At 48.9% G+C, this 17,214-nt stretch overlaps 1 protein-coding gene across 3 annotated transcripts in view; it reads left to right on the top strand.

Moving 5' to 3' along the window:
* XDH (xanthine dehydrogenase) overlaps positions 1-14,864 on the top strand; it is a 60,384-nt gene extending 45,520 nt beyond the window's left edge. For all 3 annotated transcript variants that reach the window (XM_072770620.1, XM_072770621.1, XM_072770622.1), the window contains 12 exons: positions 302-493; positions 683-828; positions 1,604-1,685; positions 2,231-2,326; positions 3,549-3,677; positions 4,340-4,414; positions 5,904-5,956; positions 7,694-7,808; positions 8,591-8,656; positions 10,268-10,456; positions 11,772-11,945; positions 13,560-14,864. In XM_072770620.1, coding sequence (XP_072626721.1) covers positions 302-493; positions 683-828; positions 1,604-1,685; positions 2,231-2,326; positions 3,549-3,677; positions 4,340-4,414; positions 5,904-5,956; positions 7,694-7,808; positions 8,591-8,656; positions 10,268-10,456; positions 11,772-11,945; positions 13,560-13,610 — 1,368 coding nt within the window. In that variant the 3' untranslated portion in view covers positions 13,611-14,864. The remainder of the gene's footprint in view (positions 1-301; positions 494-682; positions 829-1,603; positions 1,686-2,230; positions 2,327-3,548; positions 3,678-4,339; positions 4,415-5,903; positions 5,957-7,693; positions 7,809-8,590; positions 8,657-10,267; positions 10,457-11,771; positions 11,946-13,559) is intronic.
* The last annotated feature ends 2,350 nt before the right edge of the window (positions 14,865-17,214 follow it).

Genomic DNA, 17,214 nt, shown 5'->3' on the forward strand with positions numbered 1-17,214 from the left:
TGAATTCCATGCTGAAAGATATATGGACTTTACTCCAAAGAGAGTTGAGTGCCGTTTTTAAGCAAGTGGTTGGCCTGAAATGACCTTATATTTTTGTTTGAGGCATAGGTTGGAGGGTGGAGAGACACAGAGGCGGGGAGCCCAGTAAGGAGTCCTGTGCTGCAGCACCTGGGAAGAAGTAACGTGGGCCCGAGGAGCCAACAGGGCTGGGAAAGACACAGAGGGTACAGCCCTTGAAATCCCTTTGTCGCCAATGAAATGTGCCCACTGTTGTCTCCCATTTTGATTCCTTCTGCTCCAGATAATGGAACGAGCCCTATTCCACATGGACAACTGCTATAAAATACCCAATATCCGGGGCACTGGGCGGCTCTGCAAGACCAACCTGTCTTCCAACACGGCCTTCCGGGGCTTTGGGGGACCCCAGGGCATGCTCATTGCTGAGTATTGGATGAGTGAAGTCGCGATGACCTGTGGGCTGCCTGCAGAGGAAGTAAGCTGGGAGTCTGGTGGCGCGGGTCAGAGTGGGTTAACCTACCCTGAGGGGATCGTGGCTTTGTGTCTTGGACATCTCCCATGGGGGCAGAGGAGAGGCAGGTGCTGTTGAGGGGAAGCTAAACTTGGGGTTATGCCCCCTTGTCCTTGTCACCAGCAAGTCTTCAGTGTTTCTCTCCTTGCAAAGGTGCGGAGGAAAAACATGTATAAGGAAGGGGACCTGACACACTTCAACCAGAAGCTTGAGGGGTTCACCTTGTCCAGGTGCTGGGAGGAATGCCTAGCAAGCTCTCAGTATCACGCCCGGAAGAGTGAGGTTGACAAGTTCAATGAGTAAGCACCGGGAGGGGAGGAGTACGATGTCCTGGTGCTCTCTCGGGTCTCCTAATCTATAGCCTCTTTGCTGAACTCAGAATACCAGGCTAATAATTTAACGGGTACCTCATGAAGATGCTGAGTTTCTTCCCCCTTTCGTAAGCATCTCTTTAAGATACTGAAATGGTGTTGAGCCTGGGGGGCAGATGGGCTTACAGCCTGCCCTCAGCATCACAGCTCATCAGTATGGTTTGTGTTTACACATCCATCCACCATAGGGGCACATGGGTCCAGGACTCAGAACCCCACAGGTATACACCTGCCTCTAACATGAGTCTCTAAATGTGATCTTGCCATCACTCCATCAACTTGGGCCTCAGTTTCAAAGTGAGGATAGTTACACTCGCTCTGTTTCCTCACTGAGTTACCCAGGAAACCAAATAGAAAGTGCAGAGAAGGTGTTACCATGATCATCACTGAGCCACAGTTTGTCCCTGGGACAGTTAGAGTCCAAGATCACCAGGGAACCCTGACCCCATCTAAACTCCACACTGGGGGAAGTGATGATACTTTCAAGTCCAGGAGTGGGCCCTGCTTCAACTGTGCAGAAGGACTCAGAACCCAAATCCCACCTTTCTCATTTGGCTTACCCAACTTGAGGTATGATAAGTACTGTGTGGGCAGCTCCAAGGATGCCTTGTTCCAATTTTGCAAAGATGTTGTCTGAAACTATGTGTGGGCTGACACAAACGTGATGGAGAAGGTTCTATGAGAATATTCCTTTTTTCTCCAGGGAGAATTATTGGAAGAAGAGAGGATTGTGTATAATTCCTACCAAGTTTGGAATAAGCTTCACTCTTTCTTTTCTGAATCAGGTAAATGCCTTGTGTAATTTCGCCCTCTCCACTGGGCTGGGGCCGCATTTCCCCTCTGTGTGCAGCATTGCAAGGGAAGGGCCACTGTCACTGGTAGCAGAGCTGCGTGGAGGGGCTCTCTGCTGTTTAAATGAAGTTGAACTTGCATATCCCTGTTTGTCCAGAATGGCACAGGTCGGTAAGGGCAGCATGGGATTCAGAGGTTTCGGATCAACTTCTACTTCTTACCCTTATGGGTTATAGGGCTACAGATGCTACTCTGCCTTTCTGATCCTATTGCTTCATCCGTAGAGTGGACACAAAGACATTTGACCTCCTTCCCTCTGAGGATGGGAGGCACACCAAGAGAAATAGGAAAAACTTCTCCAGCTGTTGAGGGGCTACATCATTACATCACGAGATTTACACTGCTCTAGTTGTAGTTTAAGATTTCTATCCAGAACACTGCTGCTGGTTCTCTTTCTCCTGGGCTCTGGCACTGTTGGTCCCAAGCTTCAAGATGAGTTAGGATTTACTGAATTTTGTGTATCCTTCTCTTCCCTTAGGCAGGAGCCCTGATTCATGTGTACACAGATGGCTCTGTGCTGCTGACCCATGGGGGCACTGAGATGGGCCAAGGCCTACACACCAAGATGGTCCAGGTGAGCAACCTGGAGGCTGGGAGCCCTCTCTGGGACCGAGACCTCTGGGTCAGGGATGATGTGAGAAACCGAGCAGGAGCACAGAGAAGAAGCAAAAGCAGAAGCTGGCCTCAGCTCTGGTCCTGGCTCTGCTGCCCATTTACATGTGGCCTTTGGCAAGTCTTCTTTCCTCTTGGTCTCTATTTCCTAATCTGTGCAAAGGCGTTGGCTGGGTGGCCACTGGGGTCACTTCCGTTACCAACATTCTAGGGCTCTGTGATTGTGTTGGTTTGCAAGCTCCTGGGAAGCTTCCCAGGTATGATCTGAAACTGGCCTCTGTACTCAGAGGGCAGTAGGGAGACAAAAAAAAAGAAGCCTGGGTTGGTGGGCCACATTTTTTTTTAAAAAGATTTTATTTATTTACTCACGAGGGACAGAGAGGCAGAGACACAGGCAGAGGGAGCCTAATGCAGGATTTGATCCCAGAACCCCAGGATCATGACCTGAGCCAAAGACAGATATTCAACTGCTGAGCCACCCAGGTGTCCCGTAAGGTCACAGTTTTAATAAGCAAATGGAACTTACATAAGAGGCTTGCCTTGAGTGCTGACAAGATGGATGGATCCCTGCCCTTGCCCACTGAGTCTTAAAAGCATACATAGAGAGAGGCCTTAATTGGGTTTAGTCAAGGTACTGTGCAGGTGTTCTCAACCCTACATCATCATCCTCGGAGGCCGTGTCCTTGGAGCAGCCTTTGGGAGCAGGAAAAGCAAGCAGAACCCACATTTCAAGGACAGGGAAGTGGTGAGCCTCTGATCCCCAAGTCCAGCTCACGGGTCAGCTGGTGGTCACATCTTTCGATGACCTTCCCCAACAGTGTATAAGTGTGTATGTTGTGTCTGTAAAGGTAGTCAGCTTTCCCCACTCAGTGGAGCTAAGGTACTGCAACTGGATTAGAGTCCCTGCTTGGCTCACGGACTGGCCAAAAAGCCAAGGTTACCTTTAAAAAGTACTGTTAGTCACCATTAGGTTTATGAATTTTTGTTTTATCTGACAAAATCACTCCATGAAGTTCTGCTTCAGACTGAGACAGGTATGAGAACATCTCAGTCTCAAAAGGATTATAGTTCATAAAATTATTTTGTTGCCTTTAAAAGTAGCCCTGAATCTGTCCTGGAGGTAGAAGGCAGCCAAGTCCCATGCTAACCCCTCCCTGAGAGGGTGATGTTGTCTCTTTTCCCAGGTGGCCAGCAGAGCTCTGAAAATCCCTACCTCTAAGATTTACATCAGTGAGACAAGCACGAACACTGTGCCCAACACCTCTCCCACGGCCGCCTCCGTCAGCGCTGACATCAATGGACAGGCTGTCTATGTAAGGAGACTGGGCAGCCAGCAGAGCTGACGGCCAGCCCTGGGCTTTGGGCCCAGATGGCCTTCTGGGACAGGAGCTGGAAGGGTCCTTGTAGGCTCTTTGACTGTGACCATGCCTTTGGCTCTCTTACTCAGGAGAATGCTGTTCCTCCTGACACCAAGCTGAAAGAGAGGCCTAAGAGCCATAATGGCTTCCATCGAAGCCAAGAAGGATGAGTGTAGGAGGGGGAGGAAATTTGGAGGGTTACAAGAGGCATTCTGGAAAGACATCCTCCTCAGTGTTAGAACTGGTCACAAGACTATGGACTGAGGTTGGAATTCGACTTGGGAGGTGGCCAGGTCAGACCTGCTTGTTTCTCTTTCGAAGTGGGGGGATGTAATTAACAAAGGAGTTTGCTGGGAAAAGTCACCTCCTTTGGGATCACTCAAATATTTCAGAGAATTGGGTGCTCTCCCAGCAAGGGCCAGTGCTGGTTCCTTTGGCAGGGTCCTGTGGCTTCCACCCTGGCTCTCCATCATTCCAAAGAGGGTGGCAAGCCTATATGAGTGGCACCTTGGGCATAGCATTACTTGGAGGTAGCCTTGCCAAGGCCCTTGGGATTTCACCTGGGCCAAGAAATGCAGAAGACTAATATGTCCACTATGTGGTGGATGTGTTTTTAGGAAGCTTGTAAGACCATCCTGAAAAGACTGGAGCCCTTCAAGAAAAAGAATCCTAGTGGCTCCTGGGAAGATTGGGTAAGTCTGAGGTGATCCAAGTTGCTTTCGGAAATGAGAGACCTTGAAGGCTGTCCCTACTGCAGCAGGAATAGGGTCATGATCTAGTCACATAGGCAGAGAAGCTGTGGGGGGTCTGTATGGTTTCACAGGCCAAGGAAATTCTCTACCTTGCTGGGCTCCCTTCTCTGTGGTTTTCATAGTTGAGGGAAGGCCCTTGAGGGAAAATTTTGATACAGGATCTTAACAGCCTTGTGGGAACTGGAGAATTGGCTGTCCTGAGCTTCAAAAGGTGGGCTGCCTCTGGCCTGGTTCCTCACTCCACTTGTCCTCAATCTTGATGAGCCTGGTTTTCTTCAAACCTCCTGCTGTCAGAAGGCTGCCCCTAACAGCACTTCCCCTTCTAGCTCTGGAGTCTGGGTCCATTGAGGCTCCATCTGTGAAGAAGTGGAGAGAAAGACATTACCCAGAGTTTGTATCATTCCTGTGGTTTTAGAAGTGACAGGCAAGCACTCGTAACAAGAATGATTCCAGTTCTCTGGTTTCTGGTTTGGAGGCAAACCAAACACACCGGTTTGACACACCGGTGTCAGGAACCCTTGGAGGGAAGCCACAAGGTTGTCTCTCTCTGGTGGGAGGCTGCATCTCTTTGAACAAGCATATATCTCTGTGGCAGCCTAGTTTTACCATCTCCCAGAGTTAGGGTAGGAAATGTGGGCACAGTGGTAACATACAGAGTGAGCCCACACGTGACCCAGTTGGAGAGTACAAGTTTCCCTCAATAGACTTAAAGAAAATAAGCCAGTTCTCTCAGACCTCCTCACTTACTGTGCCTCATGTGACTGACCTTTCCTTCCCACGCTCGCAGTTACTGCACATGTAAATACCACACAAATCTAGGTTGATTTTGGTAGTTTATATTTCAGCATGGGGACACAGAGAGGCAAGCTTGAGCTGATCGTTGAGGGTAGAAAAGGATTTGGGTAGATACAGTGGAGGAACTGCATGAATGACAGCGTAGAGGTGTGGGGACATGGAAGGGCTGGGACAGAGTTGACAGCTGAGTTTGGCTGGCATGGCCATGATTGTGTGCAGCATGAAGCTGGAGAGAACACTGGGATCCTGAATGTCAGGCATGTGCTCTGGAGACAATGGGGAGTCATCAAAAGCTCTAGAGTAGGGGAGTGATGTGGGCAGTATGGCACGTTAGGACGCTTTTTGTGGTGGGCTGGGCTCCCCGGTGGGGTGGGGAGGCTAATAGAAGGGTGAAGACCAGTTAAGAGGCTGCCCTAGGGCCCAGGTTTCCAGTGTGGGGACCTAGCCCAGGTGAGAGTACAGTGCGGTCATCTCATGCAATGATCGTGTGAGGCAAGCTGTGGAAGTGGGAGCCGAGCCACTGGTATGCAGTCAGCTTCTGGATGAGGAAGGTGAATTCATGAAATCTCAGTGCTGCATCAGGGATTCTGGAAACCATGCTAAGCCCTTCCTGTTGTCTGTCTCCTCTCTTCAGGTCATAGACGCCTACGAGAACACAGTGAGCTTGTCTGCGACTGGGTTTTATAGGTAAGTACAGTGCTGGTCTCACCACCTCACCATGTGTTGTCATCCTAACCTCTGAAGTCCCCTCAGCACCGAATGCTCTCAGCCTTTGGTCAGGAGAGAGAAGTTCCATCAAAACTCTTATCTCTTCAATGGACTTCGGCTAATTTCACTTTAAAGATGCCCTAAAATACCCAGCATCGCTGTCTGTGTGCCAAGGAAGCAAAAACACCATATCAGAAGACCTGTGTTCTAGTTCTGGCCTTGAAGTGTACTATTCTACTTGGGAGAAATCAGGGATTCTCTCTGGGCCTATTTCCTCATTAATAACATAGTGGAACCATCACCAGCCACCCCTCCCTTGGGGTTCTCCTAGAACCAGGGGTGTCTGGTGTGCAGAGTTACCATGTGTGTTACTCTGTACTATGCACTGGATTTCTTCATGGAGGCTTTACCTTGAAAGGAGGACAGGAGGATTTAGAGCACATGGTCTTGTTACAAAATGCAGAATTCAGGGGAGCTTAAAGTGAGATTTGGAAAAGAGCATGTCCCTTCTGCTGCTTAGAAATTCAGTAGCAGCGCGAAGAGCTAGGGACCGTGCCCATGTGATTCAGAGGCTGTAAAAAGAATGTGATTATATTTACGATCACCCATAATGTTCTAGCTTTCTCTGGGAAGTTCAACTAGGATCTTTTTTTTCACAGATCAATGGGTTTGGAGAAATAGTTCAATATGTATTTTAGGCCAAATAATGTTTTGCCAATGCTTCCCGGATTATGTGATACTCAACCTGCACCAACACACATGAGTACAGATTTTCTCAGATGTTCTTGTTTCACTTTCAGAGTTGATAAAACTGGGTAATATAAAAGAACACCCAAGCGAAGATGGTAAAATCAGAGATCCAAGAAGGTGGTGGGTTCTCCTGGGAGGAGACTTTTCCCTCAGCTCTGTGCTGGTTTTGTGTTCATGCAGATTCTGATCCCATCAGCTCACATTATTTCTGTGTCATGCATAGAAAAACATAGGTGTGGAGGACTACAAGTTCCAGGTGCTAGAATATGCACACGCACACACATGTATGACTCACGTGAAGTTGGAACTGTAGAAGAAACTCCGGATTGAAGAAGAACAAAGTATAAGAGAGCAGTTATCGATAACACTTTTGTCAGATCATTTCTTGAGACTGGGAAGGGGCCACTAGCCAAGGAGTAATGTAGGCCAGTGGTTAGAGATGCACCCAGGCTGGCATGGGATGCTGACCTCAGCTCTCACCTGGAGAAAGGTGAGCAGCCCAGGAGGCAACATGGGCAGGATCTCTGGTTCTGAGACCCTGAATTCTAGTTCCGCAGATCCTTTGGAATGTGTCCTTCGTGTCCTTTGTGGGCTTGGGCAAACATGTCCCCTGTTTTTACCATGTCAAGGCCAGCACACTGATACTATATGCCGCTCGCTGCATAGAATGACGCACATAAGGTCCATGGGCAAAATTGAGCAGACGTGAAGCAGAATGCTCTAGAACACCTGGATTTCATTAACAGGTTCAAAATATTAAAAACACCTGGACTTTATAAAGAACAGCTGAAAGAAAAAATAAACCCCTTGGAGTCTTAGGATTTTGTGGGTCAAGCTGCATGTGCACACGTGAGAGAGACAGAGAGAGAGAGAGAGGGAGAGAGAGAGGGAAAGAGAGGGAAAGATTGGGAGTGGGGAGGGTGCTCATCTTAATACATCCGCTGTGTTTTCTTTTCTCTCCCCCAGGACACCCAACCTTGGCTACAGCTTTGAGACTAACTCGGGGAATCCCTTCCACTACTTCTCCTATGGGGTGGCTTGCTCTGAAGTGGAGATCGATTGCTTAACCGGGGATCACAAAGTAAGAAGTTTGCGAAGCCTTCGTACCAAGTTAGGGGAAAGAGAGGAGAAACAAGTGAATTGCAAATGCCAAGAACCGATAGAGACGCTTTCTGGCTGGGAAAATAATGTCTGACATCATAGCTGGAAAACTTCCTATAAAGGACCAGGAAGCAAATATTTGAGGCTTTCAGGGCCCCAAAGACTCTGTCTCAACTACTCTGCCCCTATCACTGTAGCAGGAAAACAGCCACAGACGTATGCAAATAAATGGGCACGGCTGTGTTTCCCTACGATGTGGTTTGTGCACACTGACTGTAAATTGCATATAATTTCCATGTGTCACACCACATTCCTTTTATTTTTGTCAGTCATTTCAAAATGCAAACACATTATTAGCACATAGGTCCTACAAAAACAGGGCTCAGGCTGGAATAAGCCCTTGGAACATAGCTTGTTACCTCCTTTCTTACACAATCTACCCAGACACAGGCTCAGAGTCCAGGGACCTGGGAACCAGCCTTCCCAATCATCCGTGGATGTGTGCGCAGTTACCTCTGATACTCAGGAAGGCCTAGCCTCTGCCATCCCCTGCCTAGCTGCCCCAACCTCACGCCTCAGCCTTGACGATGCCAGTGCCAGCTGGCAGTGCTTTCAACACCCTGCTGGAGCATGCCTGGGGCACTCTGCTTCTGAAAGTGCTATTTGTGTTGACACAATAATATAAGGGTCACCGACACCCATCTATCATCCCACACATTCCTTTCTTCTCACACTGCTTTTTATTTTCCCCACCTACTGTAGAACCTCCGTACCGACATTGTCATGGATGTTGGTTCCAGTCTGAACCCTGCCATTGATATTGGACAGGTAAGGCTCGTGGGTGACTAGGGTAGTGATGGACTTGGCCACAAGTATGTCACTTTCTTTCCCAGGGTCACCAGCCAATGCATTTTGTCCAATGTCATCTTAAAGCAGCTCTGAACAACATGGTACCATGTGAGTCTCCCTCAGCAGGAGTTAGATAGAGGGGAGCATCCCCAACTCTCAAGGCAGAAGACACATTAACGTAGATTCTGGAAAGGACACTCATGACCTCAGAGAACAAGATGATGAATGGTGAAGACACTGGGTGTACACACACTCCTACATACCCAAAAGCACATACAGATTGGAAGGGGCACCCTGTGGAATGGAGATTGAGTTTGGGATGGTGTGCAGGCAGTGGCGTCTGAGGACTTTCTCCTTCCTCCTTCTTCTTCCACCAGGACGCATTTTGTCCTCTAGGAAGTAAGCGTTGTCAAGCATGGAATGCTGGGGGTCACTAGGGCAAAAGACATGGGTTCAAGCAAGAGGAATACAGGGGTGGCTTGAAGAAAATCACTTTTGGAAAATATGGGAGTGTTGGGTAGGATTGGTGGAACAGGTGATAGAGGTGGGCACCAAGAACTGAAGTACTGAGCTCTGGTAGAAAACAGCAGGTGTATTTCTCAAAAATGGACAATTAGTGAGTATGCAGAAACGTAGTCCTTAGTCACTGTGTGCATTATCAATTCACTGAACAACCACTGGAGGAGCGCCGCCTAGAGACAAGCACTGCGCCCGGCGCCTCAGACAGAGGTGATGGCACCTGGTCCTGAGAACACACTTGTTGGGCAGTGGGGCACCCGGGGTCCATGGTGAGCAGGGAGGCTGGGGAAATGGCAGTGGAGCGTGGGCCGGTGGAGCGTGGCAGGTGCCCTGTGTGGGGGGCGCTCCTACTCCCAGGGGCAGGCAGGGCTGGGAGTTCTAAAAACCTGAATCTGCTCTCCAAGAAATCCCTCCCGTCTCATGCGGCTGCCTGCGAGTGCGTGGTCCCACTTAGCACACAGGAGGTGCGTGGGCCCCCGAGGGACACTCAGCCACCGTTAGCCTGGGAGCCTGCTTCTCAGCTTGGAGCTGCCGTTTCCCTAGTGGCAACATGTGAGCGAACATCTCCACCTGCTGCAGCTGCTTTTTTTTTTTTTTTTTTTTTTTTAGATTTTATTTATTTATTCATGAGAGAGAGAGAGAGAGAGAGGCAGAAACACAGGCAGAGGGAGAAGCAGGCTCCATGCAGGGATCCCGATGTGGGACTCGACCCTGGGTCTCCAGGATCACACCCTGGGCCAAAGACAGCACTAAACCTCTGAGCCACCCGGGCTGCCCTGCAGCAGCTTTTAATGAAAAATTATGCCTACCATGGTGTGACCCTTCTGGAATTGCTGACGAGTTCTAAATCTAACCTTCAGTGTTAATGCCTTTGCTCTGCCTATACCAACACCTGGTGAAGGCCCAGATAGATGATCCCAGGCTGGGCAGGAGCCAGGTAGGCTGGGGAGGGCTATTTTCAGCTTCTTTCCAGGTCCACACCAGGTGAGGCCTGGTGCCCGATGTGGGAAGCAGTGTCTGTCCTTGGGGAGGGGGAAAGCAGAATGACCACGGTCTCTGCCTACCCCACAGGTGGAAGGAGCATTTGTGCAGGGCCTTGGCCTCTTCACCCTGGAGGAGCTGCACTACTCCCCAGAGGGGAGCCTGCAGACCCGTGGCCCCAGCACCTATAAGATCCCTGCATTTGGCAACATCCCCACTGAGTTCAGAGTGTCCCTGCTCCGCGACTGCCCCAACAAGAAGGCCATCTATGCGTCCAAGGTACAGCTGCCCTGGTCTGTGCTGCCGCCTGGTCTGCACTGTGGGAGGCTCCAGGTGCTAAGGAGTGGCTCCAGCCACCCGCCGTGGGTCTGCAGGGGGTTCGTCTGGAAGGACAAGAGGGCTTGCTTGACACTGGTTTTGGTGAGGATGGTGGAGGGGTAGGCAGTCCCCGCCTGAGAACAAGAAAACTGGGATGACACCACCTGCGTGTGGTCAAAGCTATCCCCTTGGGGACACTCAGAGGAATTCCTTAATCCAATCCTGACCTACATCGGGGTCTCAGGTGGGCATCTTGATGCTTGATCCTAAAGATGATCCCGTGGATACACCCTCCTCCCTGAGTTCCCACGAGAATAGCCCCCATTCATGGCAGATGAGACAACATCTCGGGGTAAACCCTTTGCCTCCTTCAGGGGCTGATACCTGACCTTAAACTTGATCTGTATGCCTGAAGCATTATAGCCATCCTCTATTTCCCCGCTGTCCCCAACAAGGATGAAAAAATGGTGAATATCAAGTAAGCTGACTGATATAGTCCTAGATCTAAGAAGGAAGACAGGCGACCACTTGTGACCAGTGAAACATACCCATTTACTCACCTCATGGTTTACTTTACTGTGGTTGGGTCTAGACACTCTGTGATCCCTGCCATCAACTCTCATGCTTTAGCGTGCCTCGGGATCACCGCGGACTCATGATAAAAATGCAGTTCTGGGGGGCCCATCCCTAGAAATTTGGATCCAGTAAGTCTGGAATAAAATACACATTTTTTTTTTTTAAACAAGTGTCCCTAGTGATTTTGATACAGGCAGTTTCTGATCTGTGCTTTGGGGGACAAAACCACCTCTGCTAGAAAATGTTTAATTCCTGCTTGTCTTGATGCCTATATTCTAGACGATGCTATAAGTGCAATTATGGTGCCTGTAAATATTATTATGGTACCCGTAAATGTTGTTGTCAGAGTGGCAGCAAGATGACTCCTCTAGCCTCGTAACTGTGAGGAAAGGGTCAAAATTCATGTCAGACATTTTTGTCCATTAAATATAATTATTTAATACAACTGGTAATGGTGCATTTTATTTGCATGGTGTCATCACAGAAAATCACGGAGTGAGAGTTAAAAAGAAATATGCCAATGAGGTTCAACCATTTAGTAGGTTGATGTTCTCAGTCCCTGAAGAACTTTGAGCACCCTCCCAGCCTTACTGGGTACAGCCCACTGGTGGCGGCTGGGGTTCCCAGCAGCACCAGCCCTGCAGGTGTGGGGGCTGGGGTCCCTTTGCCTGATTCCCTGTCCTGTGCTCTGTCCACCCAGGCCGTCGGGGAGCCGCCCCTCTTCCTGGCAGCCTCTGTCTTCTTTGCCATCAAGGACGCCGTCCGTGCAGCTCGTGCTAGGAACTCAGATTGTAAAACGAAGCTTTTCCGGCTAGACAGCCCTGCAACCCCAGAAAAGATCCGCAATGCCTGCGTGGACGAGTTCACCACACTGGTATGAGGCCCCTCGAGCACCCTCTCTGTCTGGGGGAGGCCGGGGCAGAGGTCTGAGCATGGCAGAGAGGGCAGGGAAATACCAGGCTCTCTCCACTGTGCAGCCTTGGGTCCATGCTGCCTTCCGCCTGCCATTGAGGCACCCCCTCCAACTTGCTAGAAAACAGCAAGAAATCCCTTCAAGCTGTAGCTTATAGCTGGGTCTTCTTAGAGGGAAGCTGGCTCTTTGGTGCATAGCTATTATCCTAGATTTCATTGTTTTCCATGAAGATGAGGATGATGGATGGAAGCCCCCAAGAATTTTATCTTTAGTGTCCATCACTGGCAGGTTTGAGACCCGTCTTTGTGAAAGTCACAGTGTGTGTACTATGGAGACAGAAACCAAAAGAGAGTTAATTAATCAATTAGATGAACCACATTTGTTCTCTGATTGGTGTGTGCCATGCTGATACTGGCACACGTGGGTCCCATGAAGACTTGGAAGTCTTTCAGGAAACCAGATGATTGTATTATAGGATAACTGGTTACTACCTCAGTGTACGTAGCAGAATGTAGCAGGGATTCCGTGGTCCTTGGTATCATTGTGGGAAGTCCCTATAAGATGCTTGTAGTGGACAATGCCTGGCAAAAGAAGACCATGGAAGGACAGTTTCCTCCACTGTTGCCTCTGAGTTGAGCTGAACTGGACACTGCGCACATAGACTCTCCTGCTGTCTTTGCAATAGCAGCAGCCTCTGTTGAGTTAGAAGAACTGGGTTCTTCCTGATAACCCAAGTTGGATCTCCTCTTAGGTATTTGATAGGAGATTTGATAGGCCTTTGGGGGTTTGGGTTTAGAGGTGAAATGGGTACTCATGGACCCATGTACGGGGAGGGTACAGGAGAGCCTCTAGAGCAGGCATATCTGCCATCCCAGGCCTCAGCACTGAGGTTGAGGGAGGCCAGTGGGTCCCTAAGTTGGCCACCCTCATCTGCCAATAGCTTTAGCTATGGGGTAAGAACTATGCCAGACTATGCGTGGAGCTTCCAGGCAGTGAGGATGCTCGAGATCTGCAGCAGCTTTCCCACAGCCCAGAACCTTCCAACATGGCCACAATGCTGACAGTTCCCCAAACTCCATTCCCTGGGAGGTGAGGTGCTACATGGCTCCCCATAAACTTACACAGGTTGCAAATTAGCTCCTTGCAAATGGTCCAATGCAGAACTCATTGATTTAAAGAGACCTTCTTGGTCTCCAGACCTAAAGGACAGATTCTCATCCAAGCCCTTTTGCTCTGTTACAACACACCAGTGATTTAAAATCCCTGCAGTTGGTTTGCATAAGTAGCTGATTCTATGAACCAATCATGCCTTTAAGGACTGAGTACCATCCCTGCATCTTCAGAGCCCACTAGAGTGTCTACCACATGGAAAGTGCTGATCAAAAATAAATGAATGACTATGAAATTAAAGGGTCCTGCCCTGGGGGGAGCTCCCAACAGCCGAGACTACAGAGGAGCGTTTGATCTTGGAATGGTGGTTGGCAGTTGGTGGGAGGTGGCATGTGCATCAGAGGGGGCAACATGTCCTGTGCTGCGGGAAGACCCTGGCATTGAGTTTTTGCTGTTCCTTCCTAGTGTGTCACTGGCATACCAGAAAACTGTAAGCCCTGGTCAGTGAGGGTCTGAAGAGAAAGCCCCCAGAAGAGTCTTCTTATGCTACATCAGAGCTTCCATGGAGCATGGAACCCACCCTGCAGAGCATGAGTCTATACAAGTTGTGGGATGATGATGCTTGATTCATCAGATTGGTGTTTGGAAGAACACTGAATGCGTTGGAAGATTTTGATCACAAATATGATTTGCAAACTTAACAATAAGGAAATTCAGAACTGTCAGGCCCATGTGGCTAATAGGCAATTAGAATCTTTTTATGTCTGTTTTAATCATGTTTTTGAAATAGGTTTAAGAAGTTCTTGTGCTATGTCCCAACTCACAGGACAGGCTGTAGAACCTCAGGTTCAAAGAGGATGCCCACAAACCTCTAGAAGCTTAAATTCTAAATCCGTGTGCTTTTTTCAGAAAGCCTTTCCTTCAAACCAATGAATGTCATAATATAACCTCAAATCCATACTCAAATTTGCAGCGGGACAGTGGGGTGAGATTCAGACCTCTACCCACCACTGGGTCATTGAGGAAAATAAACAATGAAACAAATTCAAGGTTAATTGAATCTGATCATGTTAAGTGGCAGAAAGTAAATTATTCCACATCATCAAAAGCCAACCAACCCAATTATTGAGCACCTACAATGTGCTCGGTTTCTTTCTCTTCCCTTTTGTACATTAAAAAAAAAATCAGGTTGAAAAATCTTCATTTGAAGCCACAATAATTTCCATTTAGAAATCATGCTACAAAAATCAAGATGAGCCAGAGGAATCATAGTCAAGGAGCCTGGGTTCTCATCTCAGCTGTGTCTCTATCTGCGTGACCTTGGTCTGTCACTTCTCTTTTCTGTGCTTTATTTTACTGCAGGATGAAAGGGTTGGACTGGAATAATCTCTAAGGCCTTCTCCAGCTCTAAAAGTCTATAAATATATGACCTGAAAACTCCAGTTATATAAGGGATCTGCAGCTATCAGAGACTTGGCTCCCTTACTGTGATGTGATATCTGGGCTTAGTGAATCCTGCTTAGATTCTCCCAAGTTCCTGAGGTTGGTAAAGAGAACAGGAGAGGAGCAAACATCCCTCTAGCTGCTCCAACCGGTGACTTCATTGCTGTGTGGTATGGGGTGGGTGATGTGTCAGTCATGTGCCTTCACTGCTTCAAACACCCAGCTTTCTGCCAGATGGGGCCATGGTTCTGACCGTGGAAGGAGAATGATGGAAGCTATGCACTTGAGCCTGGTGCTTGATGCCACTAATAAAGTAAATGGTCAGCTTGTTGGCCTATGAGAAATGCTTATTAATCATCATAATCTCCCCAAATGCTAATATCTGCCATGTCTTAGCCAGCCTTCATTTCTAGAGAACACATACACCAAACACACACACACACACACACACACGCACTCTTTTGGTGGAAGAGGGACAGAGGGAGAGGGAGAAAGATGGTAAGCAGGCTCCACACCCAGCACAGAGCCCTAAATGGGGCTTGATCGCACAACCCTGAGATCATGACCTGAGCCCAAATCAAGAGTTGATGCTTAACCAACTGAGCCACCAGGGGCCCCCCCACACTTTCTTACAAAATTCCCTTCCTTACAGTATTCTAGATACGCCAGCTGTTTTACAGCACATTAAGAGTAAAGGACATTAGAAATTGAACTGATATTTATATGGATATCCTTGCACGTCCATTTCACTGACTTTCTGGAATGTTCTAGGACATTAGGACAATAGCCTAAGACTGAGATCTGTCCACTGTCATCCGCAAGCCTGCAAGGGCTAAATGACCGTGAATTCTCTTCTGAGCTTAGGAACAGAGAAAATGCAGAATGGTTATGAAAATCCAACAAGCAAGTGCTTTGCGAGCCATAAACCACTGTGTGGTGCTGAGGTCTCCTTCTCTCAGTCACCTGGCCTTGCCCGGCCCTGTTAATCGGTAAACTGGAGTGTCTGATGGGAGGGTGCTTGGTCTTCCGAGCCCTGCAGACCGATGCGGCCAACCCTGCCTGCAGTATCCCACTGCAACCTGCAGAGGGCGGTGGAAGACTGGACATGAGACCAAACCCAGCCCGCCCAGAGCATCCATCCGGGGTTAGTTACCAGGGAGCTGACTGAGGATCTCAGTGTAGACAGAGTATTTTCACAAGCTGGACTTAAAGCTGACTTAGGGTTTCAGAATGACAAAATCTAGAAAGAACCCTCAGATGATGTGGGTGTGGATCAGCCATGGCAGCCTGAGCTCTTGATGAATGGCCAGTGAGGGGAAGAGGGAAGGCAAGTCTTCTTTTCTGAGTGTCTGTAACTTGCCAGGTGCCACACGGAGTGCTTTACCTACAGGATCTCATTTAATCCTCCCAGTGGCCCTATGAGGTATAGATTTAATCTCTGCAGCTCCTTGAAGGAGAAGCCCTACCTGTAGCTCACAGAGGACTTTGTCAGCTGGGGGGTGTTTACTCCCCGAGAACCACCCAGGCTTTACAGCCAGGAAGCCTGGTGTATACCAGGAGCTGATCAGACTGACAAAGTGGGATCAGGCTAAGCAGGCTTCCAGAGGTTGTGGGAGGCACCCTGGATGCTTAGCTATTCACCTGTAGGCGGTGTTGGGTTCTAGTGTTGGCGTGGCCAAGCTGCTCAAATGTTGTCTGAAGGCAGCTGAGGAACATCACCCTACTCCAGAGCTGAGGTGACTGCAAGGCCATGATGGGGAGGGAAGGATGGATGGAGGGCGTAGGAGAAAAAGGCAAAGAATGAGGACAGAAATAGTCCTTGCTTATTGATTTATGACTGGGAACATCCCTGAGCCCATGGTATTTTTATCTTTAGTTGAGGGAGAGCTTGGAAGCCATTTGCTGCCTATTTTAGATCCTGGGATAAGGCTATTTGGAACCTGTAGCTTTCTTGGCTGAGGCTTGACATCACCCTGGGGCCCCCTGGCCCAGGGGCCTGCCCTTTTGTTTCATCTTTATCTTGCACGGCAGGAGTTCATGTCCCTAAGGCAGGAGACAAATCTTGTGACAATCTTGTCACCCGAACAAAGCAGCCCATGGATGGGAGTGGAAATGTCTGGCTTTGCCCTTGCACTGGCCCAGCCCTGGCCTTGCACATTCCCCCAGACCAACTCAGCATTCTAGAGCATGGGGACCATCGAGCTCAAGCTCTTTGTTTGAGAGCTGAGAAACCTAAGCCCAGAGAGGGTCACTGACTTGTTCGGGGTCCCATAGCCCTTCAGTGAGATGGACAGGCTTAAGACAAGGGTGCCCAACTCCTGGTGCAGACTCTAAATCAGACCTCTGCTGGCCACATGGGCCTGCTCTTATGCAATTGAGTCAGGTTGCTGGGGGCTCTGATAGACATTTAGTTATACTGGTTGAGAAGGAGATATGGAGGTCTCCGGGCCCAAGGCAAACACTGTGGCAAGGGGGGCATATGACTCAGCTTCTGGAGCAGGATCATAAAATGGGATTCTTTCTTAAGCCCCACCAATTGGAACAAAACAGTAAGTGGAAAACATCCCCTCATTCCAGAGTGAGATGCTAAGTCATCTATGCGAGATTTGTAGAGGGTGTGGCTGGAAACTGCCACCTTTAGCTCATCATCTACCTCAAGAAAATAAAGGGTTGAAAT

This window comes from Canis lupus, chromosome 12 (genome assembly GCF_048164855.1).
Source record: "Canis lupus baileyi chromosome 12, mCanLup2.hap1, whole genome shotgun sequence".
Taxonomy (NCBI): Eukaryota; Metazoa; Chordata; class Mammalia; order Carnivora; family Canidae; genus Canis; species Canis lupus.